Consider the following 12,524-nt stretch of genomic DNA (forward strand, 5'->3'; position numbering starts at 1 on the left):
ACTTTGTTCCCTTTCAGTTATGGTACTTTATTTTACTTCAAAGATTGCTTACAATATGTGTTAATCCTTCAGTGAATCAATGTACAGTCATTTTAATACAGCAATGCAATGATATTGAAAATGGCCTAATTGCCTGTGTAGCCCTACACGAACGAACAGACGAACCCAAGTCCAAATTTGACAGAGCAACTTTCACTTGTAGTTGAGTAATATTTGACCAGGAGTATCTATACTTTGACTCAAGTACTGGAGTTGCTACTTTGTCCATCAAAACAAAACAAAAAACAGTAGAGAATAACACTTAGTTACAGGATATAACCCTACTACTCGTGTAAATATGGCTGCAGTTTAAAAGGTCAGTTGACTCTTATGTCAAAAGCAAAATAATAATTTTCTACTTTGTATATTTGCTGTAGATTTTTTTTTTAATCCAAGCTCCAGTGATGTATAAAGTTGCAGAGGCAACACTAGAGGTCTACCAGAAGGGGGTGATGTAGATGTAGTTGTCACTCCTTCTGTTGAATGTTCATCAGCTTTAGAATGATGTCTGCTGGCAGCCCAAGTTTGACCAGTTCCTCTTTAAGCTGGAGGAGAAAGAACACACTGTTGATATGTGATCATCCGTAATGATGTTATTTTCTATGCATTATGTATTGTACAGCATGTCCTGTTCCGGTTCAACATTAAAATCATTCTACTCAAAGGTCAGAACCCATGTGCTTTACACAGGACCTCAAACATGACATCACACCTGTGGCCGTTCCTGCTAATGGCCTACAGCATTGGTTCCAAAACTGGGGGTCCCCAAATTATTTTGGGGGGTCCCCAGATGACTAGCTTAATGTGCAACATTGTGTTATCACTCAACGGTAAGCAAACCAACATACAGTATAAGTGGGTTAAAGACCTTTTTAAAACCAAATTGTCAAATATTATGTAAGAAAGAGGCAAACATTGTGAAAATAGCCGATCTACAAGCTCAACACCCCGCATTGTGAGGCGTTGTGTGCTCGTATTTGTAGATTAGCTATTTTCACAAAATGTATCTGAACCGAGTCAAACTAAATGTAATGCCTACATCTCCAAGTGCTTGTCAGGGTGGGGGGTCCCCAGTTGAATTAGGATTATTTTGAGGGGTTGTGGCCTGAAAAGTTTGAGAACCCTTGGCCTACAGTACAACACTGCAAGTGAGAAACACTGAATGAATAATTTACAGTCATTTCTATCGAGGTCTTAATGCCAATACCCATTGTGGATTTGAGATTGTACAGACAGAGGGTGGTCATAGTCCCTTCATTATGTTACCTTGTAACTCACTCACTCTCTCTCTCACATTTTAAATAGGGCCGAAACTACTCACTGTGGTGCCCATATGAAAAAAATAAAGTATAAAAAAAAAAATATATATATAGGGCCGAAACTACTACTATAACCTTCAATGATGGTCTTTCAAAGATGATAGCAGTTTTTGGTCCAAACATAATACATATTTATTTCATTGTCGATTGTATTTATTTATGCTAATTGTGGTATTTATTATTTAATGTTTGGACTAAGTTCCATAAATAGCATGTTATGACCTGAATAGGATGTTGGATATATACAGAAAAGGCAATTCTGCAATGTGGCCTGCATATTTTATGTGTATTATATATTTCAGTGACGGGACTGACAGCAACACTTTGTTACTATTACTGTTACTTGGAACGTATGTTGGTATGAAAATAGGCATTTTAGATGTGACCATGTATACTTGATCCATAACGCCATGCCTGGCATTTGTTACAAACTTAACCACTTAAAAAATGGTTGAAAATTCAGGGAGTTGTGATGATTTTAATAGTGAAGAGACCGTCTGATTCAAGGGACATAAATTATTTTAATAATGGATATTAATGGCAAGGCTGCAATGCCAGACTGACAGAGTGTCGCGGGTTCGGATTCCGTTCCCGACGACCTTTGCTGCATGTCACTCCCTATTTTTTTTTTTATAAATGATTTTCATAGTTGAGAGACCGTCTGCTTCAATGGACATACATTATTTTAATAGTGGAGAGACGTCTGCTTCAATGGACATACATTATTTTAATAGTGTAGAGACCGCCTGCTTCAATGGACAGTAGGCTAATGATTTTAATAGTGGAGAGACATCCTGCTTCAATGGACATAAATTATTTTAATAGTGGAGAGACAGCCTGCTTTAATATATCTATAAGAAGGCTCGGCTGCCACTTCCAATATGGCGGCTGCGCATACAGGTCGTTCCAATGAACTGGCAGCGGTCAATGAGGTATCTAGGTTTCTCTATGGTACAACGTTGTTACTTCCATTTGATGTTCATTCATGTGTGGTTATTTCCAGCATTACTTTTAATCAAACTTGAGGGCTCTTGAGGTTGTTGGTTTGTGCTCTGTCGTTCGACTGTGTCCGACTGTCCGCTCACCGAAAATAGCGCACATCTACAAGCCCACAACACGTCTCGGATGGGACTTTTGTGATCTGATAAACGTTGGAGGGGGAGGGGGAGCGAAATGCTGGACCTCCAAAAGGCTTTTGACACTGTTAATCACTCTATTTTGATTGGTAAGCTAAAAGCAATTGGTTTTGATCGTACATCACTGAACTGGATGCGATACTATCTGGAGGGGAGGGAACAGGTGATGGAGGTGAACGGAACCCCCCTAGTGAGCTGTGGTGTTCCGCAAGGAAGCATACTAGGACCTTTGCTGTTCCTGATATGTAAATGACATGTCATCAGCTTGTGACTGCAACCTATTCCTGTTCGCGGATGACTCAGTCTCGCACAGGGACAGGCTGCAGGTTGAAAAAGCTCTCAGCTCTGAACTGGATACGATCCGCATCTGGCTCACCGATCACGTCCAGCCCAGATTTGGCACAAACAAGGGGTTGAATTCGTTCTCCTGCTATGCAACAAAAATGTGTAATTCCCTACCAAAAGTAGTGAGGGAGTGTAAAACCCTACTCAGCTTCAAAACTGCCCTAAAAGAGTACCTTCAGTCGCTGCAATTCAAAACTGACCCCTGTAAAGGTCCTTACACACCGGGCGACACCGGCGAAAATAGCGAATATACGCAAAATTCGGACTCGTTCCGAATAATTAAAAGACGCTTTTTCGCTTCGCTTTTTCGCTCCATGTACGGAGCCATTGACTTCATAAGGTTTTAAAAAAAAACGCATTATTCGCACGAAAAAAATCGCCCCGGTGTGTAACAACCTTAAAAGTCATAACCTACCCCCCCCTTTTGAAGTTTTTACTGTACATATTTTTGTTTTTCTTATTTTTCAATTCTAAACTGTTTATATGATGCTCTGCATAGTAGGCCTAGTGTCTGTCATTTAATGTCACTATGAATTGAGTACATAAGGACCCCTTTTGAAACAAGCCATTAGGCTTTCATGGGCTTTTTAATCCTATTTAGTTGACCTTGTATGTAAACTGTAGGCCTTTCATGAGCTTTTTTTCTGCAAACTTCTAAATAAAGTATTCAATCAATCAATCAATCAATCAAATAGGGTTTGAATTGGTTAAATAAAATAGAGTGTATTAATGTGTGTATTTTTTTTTACAAATTCAATTGTTTGCTAATTGCTTATTTGTATGATTAAAGTTTGTATTTTTCACATGTTTAAGTTTTCTACTTTAAATAACTTTTTGTATCTATCAAAAACGGATTCACTTGTTTGCTTATATTTGCTTGTGGTTCTCAAATATAAACTTTAATCAAATCTAAATTGATTAAATTGATTGATTAGTACAGGGGTCTTCGACGTTTTTCAGGCCAAGGACCCCTTAGCATGGAGGGAGGGACCCCATAGCCACAATTGTATAACATTTTGAATACATTTTCATCCATTTAACCCTCAATACTTAGTATCTACAATTGACCTTTCACTCTGTACTTGGCCTGCTCTTTTTTTCCCTCTACACCAAACCTCTTTGCCGAAAATAGCCGGTCTACAAGCTCACAACACCTCACAGAGTGAGGCCTTGTGAGCTTGTAGATCTGCTATTTTGGGATAAAGTTCTCCTCAGAATAGGAACGCTAGGGTTAATGTAAAACAACAAGGAAATCCTACAACACAAAGATTTGGCGGACCCCCTGTAGTATCTCCGAGGACCCCCTAGGGGTCACTGACCCCCTGTTGAAGTCCCCTGGATTAGTAAATAAACCGCATGAAAAACAAACCGCCATGACGCACACTGACGGGCGGGCGGGTTGCCATGTCCGCTTATTATAAGCGAGCATGGACTTATTTTTTTCTGTAAAGTTGCTAAAATATTGATTGATTGATTGAATACTTTATTAACAGGTTGCAATTAGTAGCCTACACAGGCACGATTTTACAATGATGCTGAAACGATAACACCAAGTAAGTTGTCTCCATTGTGGTCATATGTAGGCAATTCATCATTCATCATTAAAGACATACAATAACATAATAACAGAAATCATCAAGTAGCAATAAAAAATATTGAGTACAGTCATAGTACAGAAAACAGTGAGCGAAAACAGTGTGTGTGTGTGTGTGTGTGTGTGTGTGTGTGTGTGTGTGTGTGTGTGTGTGTGTGTGTGTGTGTGTGTGTGTGTGTGTGTGTGTGTGTGTGCAGTGTGTGTGTGTGTGTGTGTGTGTGTGTGTGTGTGTGTGTGTGTGTGTGTGTGTGTGTGTGTGTGTGTGTGTGTGTGTGTGTGTGTGTGTGGGGGGGGGGGGGGGGGGGGCATTTCTGGTGTCAAGCTTAGAAGTTATACCAGTTGCAAATTGCAGACAGGTGCTCTACTGCTCTTATGGTGGTTTTGAAGGAGGGTAAGGAGTCACACTTTTTAGGGTATTCCACAATTTGGTGGTAAATGGTGCATTTACATAGCGCCTTTATCCAAGGTGCTTTACAATGATTGTGCATTACATTCACCCATTCGGCCACACTTCGACACAAACTCTGGGGGAGCCCGGAATCGACCGCTCTACCTCCTCCACCACTGCCGCCCCCATAACAGTGGTATAACAGTAGAATGAATTGAACCCCAGCCCCATGTTCGTGCCGAATCTGGGTTGAACGAGATCAGTGGAGCTCCCTCTGGTGTTGTGCCTGTGTGTGTCTCTCACGTTATTCAGAGCCATAAAGAGAGTTATTATGACACTAGCGTTGACTCCCATTGTAAGAATGGAATTCGGAAGTGCTCTGTCTATGTCAATGAGATAGTTCCAATGTTTGGAACTATAGCCCATAGAGGCCCGCTTTGCGGCGAGATCAAAGCGTGACGTTACTCTCCTTTCTACACTCTGACGTTATTGAATTAGTTTGACAGGTACATGAGCACTGGTCCCTTCAGTATCTTGAACATTTATATGTCTATGATCTTGAAGACCAGGCCCATTGCAAGTTGCTGTACTACATCCTCTACCCTGAGCCACCCCACCCTAGCAAAATGAGCAGGGGTTAAATGAGTTGTAGGTGTGAGGCCAAGCAGTAGCCTGACCAGTTTGTTTTGGGATGTCTGGAGCCTTGTTTTTAAGGCCTTTGTGGTGTTATGGTACCATGAGGTGCATGCATAGTCATAGTGACATTGGATGAGTGCTCCAGCTAGAGCCCAATGTATTCCTACTGACCAGGCAGTGAGGAGATCCTGTACAAAAATCTTGTTCTATGGTTGACTTTTTTGATTACTTTAGCTCCAGCTATTGGTACAGTAGGCATAGTTGCTCAGGTTACTTTTATTTTGCCTTGTTTCTAAAGTGTAGGCCTACTTTACTTATTTGTGAACAAAGGGAAAATGTCTGCACACCGTCTTGATGCTCCCAACATAATTTAATATACAGAGCGGCTTATTCGGGCTTGCTTCCTAATGTTGTTTAAACCAGTGGTTCTCAAAATTGTTCATGTCAAAGACCAGGGGACCCCCCAAATTAAAGTTTTTGTCCGGAGAGCCCATCTGAAAATATTTTGTGCAGTGCCGAGCCTCCATACAATACCGTATCTGTGTAGTTAAAATGTTTCAAAAACATTCAACATTTGTTTTATTTTTTTTTAATGTTGTTGAAAATAGCAAATTTACAAGCTCACAATGCGGCACACAATCGGTTATTTTCAAATAGCGTATGATGATAAAAATATATGTGGTTGCTCGTTTCTCTCGCAAAATCTAGATCTGCTGTTTTCAACAGAAAAAAAAAACTTGACAAAAGAAAAAAAAGGTAATTTTGGAAAAATAATTGAAACTTGCCAAGAAAATCTTTAATAAGAACCACTGGTTTAAACAACATTAAGGAAACAAGGCCAAAAACGCAACCACCAATATTTACAAGATATACTTTCCCCCCAAAAAACGAACAAAAAAAGCCAAAGTCGCTTGTAATGAGCGGACATGGCGAGGGGACTCCCTCTTTTTTGGGTGTTTCGACCAGGTGGGCGTGGTTACGTCCTGAAGCGTTCAGTACTGCTGCGTCCACGCCCACCCGGTCGAAACGCCAAAGGAGGAGGGAGTCCCGTGTATTCATTGAGTCACTCAGTCAGTTCAGGTTCAGCTCAGAGAGTCAGAAAGAAAAGACTCGCCACAACAACATGCCAGGATGGCGACGAGCATAGAGACAGCCGCGGAGCACGAGCGGATCCTGCGGGAGATCGAGAGCACCGACACCAACTGCATCGGCCCGACCCTCCGGTAAGAAGCCCTCCCACCCCCGGACCCCCCACGGTGTCCTCCTCCTCCCCCGGAGAGGAGAGTCACAGGTCGGCTGTAGATGTGAGAGAGGTGCCACAAGTTACACCAAACAAGCTAGATTGATCCCATAGCCCGGAGGGACGCTCGAGCCTCGATTGGCTGAGACGGTAGTCAGGGGAGACAGCGTTGTCCAGATTTGTTTCTGTATGCATAATGATCAGTGGTAGATATTTTTTAGGTGATGGAAGAAGTACTCATATGTTTTACTTAAGTAAAAGTATCAATACTACAATGCAGAAATACTCTGCATACTGTTACAAATACAAGTCCGGAATCCTAAATTTACTTGAGTAAAAGTAGTAAAGTATTGGTATAAAAATGTACTTAAAGTACCAAAAGTAGAACAGAATATTATGTCCCATTTCAAGTTTTCAAATAGAATTTTGAAAACGCATTGTGAGCTTGTAGATCTGCTATTTACAAATGGCCGAAATGTATATAGGGCTGAAGTGGTTAATGTATGTTTTGTAATAATACTTTAAATCTACAAAGCAATTTACTAAAGTGTTCAAATAAATGGAAAAGTAGGAGTAAAAGTACCATTTGGACCCGGGATGTAGTGGAGTAGTAGTAAACGTATTGGAAATTGGAAATACTCAAGTAAAGTACAAATACCTTTTTTTTTGGTTTTTGTTAAGTACAGTACTAGTAAATGTACTTAGTTGACGTTCCACCACTGTCTAAAACCCAATTAGCGAATCACAACGCAACCGTCCCTCCGGGCCATGGGATTACAACACAAGAGAGGGAGAGAGACTAAAAACTTTAGCCATGAAGTAGTTAAACATTCCTGCAGTGTGTGTGTCACTCTGTGTCCAACAGTGACAGTTCATAGATATTATTATATTTCTATCCATAGACATTATATTAAACATTATAGTTTAAGCACCAGCAGTGGGTGTGAGTTACAGTGAGTGGACTTGTTGTTGGTGGCTAGCTGTTAGCCTGTTAGCTTGTTGCTATGAAGAGGGCTGGGCTCACAGCATCCAGCAGGTCTCTCTCTCTCTCTCTCTCCAGGCTGGTGTATGCAGTGGTGGAACGTACATTTACTCAAGTACTGTACCTAAGTACGATTTAGAGTTTTTTTTTTACTTTACTGGAGTATTTCCCATTTTGGCTTCTACTCCATTACATCTCAGAGGCAAATATTTCACTTTTACTCCACTACAATTATTTGAAAACTTTAGTTACCTTGTAGATTTGGATTATTAATACAAAACAAAAAACATAATTAACCACTTCAGCCCTATATACAGTTCGGCCATTTGAAAATAGCCGATCTACAAACAAGCTCACAATGCGTAGATCTGCTATTTCCAAACTTGTATTTCTACATTGCAGTATTGATACTAAGTTAAAAAATTGAGTACTTTTTCCACCACTGGGTGTATGAGAATGTGACAAGAAGTTTTGTCATTGTGTCCTTTTGATTGATTGATTGATTGATTTGATAACTTTATTGATCATGAAATAAAGCATAATTATGTAACATAATAACATACACCTGTGACGAAGCTTTACAGCTTGTTTCCATTGCGGTCCTCTGTATGAGGTCATGTAGACAGTGTGGTGCTGGAGAGTGCATGAAATGTACAGAGTTTATGATGTGCTAATGTGTCCCTGGGCACACATTAATCTGTGGCTCTCAAACACTTTTCATTTCAAGGAGGACCACCCCAAATTAATTATGTATTTGGCGACGGACCCCCATCTGAAAATGTTTTGTGTCAGGGACTCAGGGACCCCCCCCATGTAAAGATTTGTGTTATTAAATGTTGTCAAAGATATTCAGCATTTTTCGGAATGTTTTCCAGAATTGTGGACAATAGCCCATTCTACAAGATCACAACGTGCGCGTCGGTGACACGTTGTGAGCTTGTAGATCGGCTATTTCCGATGCACGTATATACTGTGGGGTTAAAGTGACCCCTGGGGGTCCCCGGGAGTGGGACCCACTTTGAGGATCACTACCCTACATCTCCTAAGTTTGTCCTACTTCTGCTACTGTGTGTGTGCGCGCGCGTGTGTGCACCTTTCCATTCACTTGTGTTTTTCACAAGTCTGATCTCCAGTAAATAAACACATAATCTAACATTCACAGGCTTATCTACCCCCCCTCTCCTCTATTTTGTCATTCATTCATTCATTCATTCATTCATTCATTCACTGTACTATCAGGTAATTTCACTCCGAAGAGAGGCGGGTCCATTTTTTTACCCTCTCCGAGTTACAAATGGATAAATTGTCCACAAATGCTGTGATAACAGCTGTAGTCACTGGTTATCAACATGAACAAACATGCCAAGACAAAACTATTCTTGTGTTACTAGACGTGCAAAGTATAACAACGCTGGGTTTGCAGCTATCGTTTTGAACGTGGACAGTTAATTAAATTAAGCCCAGTGAAGCCCTGTGTGTGTGTGTGGGTCTGTCTGTCTGTCTGTCTGTCTGTGTTTGTGTGTGTGATCTGTATATCTGTCGATTTGTGTTACATGTGCACATGTCAGTTGTGTCTGAAAGTGTCATTTACCTGTGACATAATCGCCTAATTGCAATCATGAGATAATAATCACAGTTATTTTTCATAACCGCCACTTGTTGCTGATTGACGAGTTAGAAACCCTACAAAAGAAAATGGAGCAGGTCGCACCTTTTTTCAGCACTCTAATGACGCTGTGAAGCGTCAATCAATCAATCAATCATATGTTTTTGTTTCACCATCTTCCACTCACCTTATCCCCAAAATTCCTCCTTGAAATCGGGGAAAAACTCATCCTTTGCTGTGAGAGAGTTCCCTGTTCTTTCTAACCCATGCCCTTCCGTATTCTCTTGCTCGTCGCTCCCAGACACGAAAGTCAAGTGTAGCTGACCACAGTTTGGTCCTTTTGTGGCTGTTGTTGCTGCCAGTGTGAATGCAGCTTTACTAAGTGAAGTCCCTCCAAGTGATGGCTACTAGTTACCTGCAGGGCTGTCACATGATCATGAAATTATATCCTTGAATGTCATACAAATGATTGCGACTTTAACAATTAAATTGTGTTTTTGGCATTGAACATTGTTCACAGTTCAAATAATTGTGATATTGTGATGTAATAATTGTGACAGGCCTACTAGCAGGCATCACATGGTCTGATTGGTTGGTTATAGGGGAAATAACAGGTAAATGAACAAGGAAGTACTGCACGTGTGTGTGTGTGTGTGTGTGTGTGTGTGTGTGTGTGTGTGTGTGTGTGTGTGTGTGTGTGTGTGTGTGTGTGTGTGTGTGTGTGTGTGTGTGTGTGTGTGTGTGTGTGTGTGTGTGTGTGTGTGTGTCCTGTGCACACAATGCTTTGTCTCTCTATCGTTGTTATCTGTCTCTCTCTCGACTGTTGTTGACTTGTTGCATTATCTTCCGTGCTTCAATTTGAGCGTGCCCTGCATGCAGTCAGGTGCCGTGGAACTAAAAGGTGTGTGTGTGTGTGTGTGCGTGCGTGCGTGCGCGCGCACGTGTGTCCTCTCAAAAGCCAGGCGTTATGCTATTTCGCAGCTCTGAGCGAATCTCAGTCACATTCTTGTGTCTCCACTCATGACTCAGACAAGCAGAAAGACTGGCTGCCTACTTGCCTGAGTCAACACACACACACACACACACACACACACACACACACACACACACACACACACACACACACACACACACACACACACACACACACACACACACACCACTGAACGTTGTTGCACCTTTTCCAGCTTCTCTTTCTCTTCTCCTTTCAGACTAGCTACTCAGCATTTCCAGTACACGCACACACACGCACACACACACTGTAAGTGTGTGTGTGGAGCTGTCAGTTGCAGCATGTTCTATAATTAGACCCGCCCTGTTTAAAAGACTGATAGTCTATAACTGGCTAAAAAGATACAGGGCTATAAAAGGACTTGGATGCTACTGTGTGTGTGTGTGTGCGCGTGTGTGTACTTGTTATTTTTCTGAAAGTTGAAATGTTGAATGTCCCCACACGTATAGCAGACTTAGAGACAGACATTGTGAGGACTGTCTTCCTGGACCGCACATGAGAGATGGTGGTTTTATGGTTAAAAATATTTTATTAGAGTTAAATTAGGGGTTGAAGTCAGGGGTTATGCCTCATTTAAACTTAATTGTGAGCCGGTGTTGTGCACCGAAAATTGCAGATCTGTAAGCTCACAATGTGTTGGGCTGTGATGCATTGTAAGCTTTTTAGCCGCATGCGCTAGCGAGCGGCTCTGTAAACAGCACTAGTCCTAGTCGACACCCGAGTGAAAAGTGTCGACACCTGAGTGTCATTGGCTGTCCTGGCTGTCCATCACACTTCCCCCCTTTTAAGACCCCCTTTTAAGCCAATGGGGAGACGAAAATGTAATGGACACGTTAGTCAACGAATTAGACGAGACGAAAATGTTAGGGCGGGACGAATGGAGAAGAGATCCAATCAGAATTACTCTTTTTGAGGGACTAGTTGGGAAGGGATCCAATCAGAACGATCCTCATTGTTAAGTTAGGTTGAACCACCCGGAAGCAGACCATATTAGGGGCCAGCATGGACGAACACACATCACAACAAGGCAACGCACAGAGTTACACAGCAGAGAGAGAGAAAGGGAGACGGCTTCAGCCAGGAGGGTTAGCCTAAATGCTAGCGTGCTTCATTAGACCTAGTTTGGCTATTAAGTTATTATTTGCCCATGTTCACACTGACTTCAATCTCAGCTATTGTTGGGAAGACCCGTGTGGTGTCACAAAATGTTGCCACCACTTATATAAAAAACATTCGAGCGTTAATCTGCGACGCTAAGGCTAATGTTGCCAGGTTTGGCGAGAGAAACAAGCAATCCAAAAAACAAGTAATCAGGTGTATGAAAAGATTGGGGCCAAAAAAGCCTGCCCCATGCGGCTTTATTATGACTTAGGTCATTCTTGTTTTTGGGGGTATGATACCGACATGCAACTGACTTCATAACTCAGGCTTAAAGGGTTAAAAAGGCAAAATATTTGGTAAAAAGTGACATTTATTATATTATACTAACGTGTGTTACTGCATCTACAGTGTAAAAAGGCTTATTGTCGGTATCAGCCAAGAACACAAGAGTATGTCCTTGTTACAATGCGCTGCTAGACCCCTGGGAGATGGATCGCTGAGGTGGAGCTTCACACCTACCATCAGCTCCCAGTACTGACCGCACGACTTGTCGCAGCCTAGCCGTGCCACTCATACGCTGAGTTGGCGGTGTCCGGGATCAAGCCCATGACCTTGTGGTCCAAAGACGAGGGCTCTACCGACTGAGCTACTAAATGGTCAGCGTCTGTCCCAGTGGTGTAAAGTACATGAACTCAAGTACTGTACTTAAGTACAATTTTGAGGTATTTTTACTTTACTTGTACTTAAGTACAATTTTGAGGTATTTTACTTTACTTTAGTATTTCCAATTTCCAATACTTTTACTTCTACTCCACTACATCTCGGAGGCAACTTTAGCCCTATTTTATACATAGGCTGTTTGAAAATAGCAGATCTACAAGCTCACAACGCGTTGTATCGCGACGCGTTATGAGCTTGTAGAGCGGCTATTTTCAAACATTTTAGTACTTTTACTTTTGGTACTTTAAGTATGTTTTGATGCCAATACTGTTTTACTTTTACTCAAATAACATTTTGAACACAGGCCTTTTACTTGTATCGAAGTATTTTTATATTGTGGTATTGCTACTTTTACTTAAGTAAAATGTCTGAGTACTTCTTCCACCACTGGTCTGTCCCTAGGGCT

General features: G+C 41.5%; 1 protein-coding gene across 3 annotated transcripts in view; it reads left to right on the plus strand.

The window, feature by feature from the left end:
* Positions 1-6,549: 6,549 nt before the first annotated feature.
* The window catches only part of LOC311035325 (exocyst complex component 6B-like), a 132,309-nt gene continuing 126,334 nt past the window's right edge, over positions 6,550-12,524 (plus strand). For all 3 annotated transcript variants that reach the window (XR_014599695.1, XR_014599696.1, XM_084043460.1), the window contains exon 1: positions 6,550-6,680. Coding sequence is in view for 1 of the 3 variants with exons in the window: in XM_084043460.1 (XP_083899586.1) it covers positions 6,589-6,680 (92 nt within the window). In the remaining 2 variants the exon portion in view is untranslated. The remainder of the gene's footprint in view (positions 6,681-12,524) is intronic.

The sequence above is a fragment of the Gymnoscopelus microlampas genome (genome assembly GCF_963454915.1).
Source record: "Gymnoscopelus microlampas genome assembly, chromosome: 19".
Classification (NCBI taxonomy): Eukaryota; Metazoa; Chordata; class Actinopteri; order Myctophiformes; family Myctophidae; genus Gymnoscopelus; species Gymnoscopelus microlampas.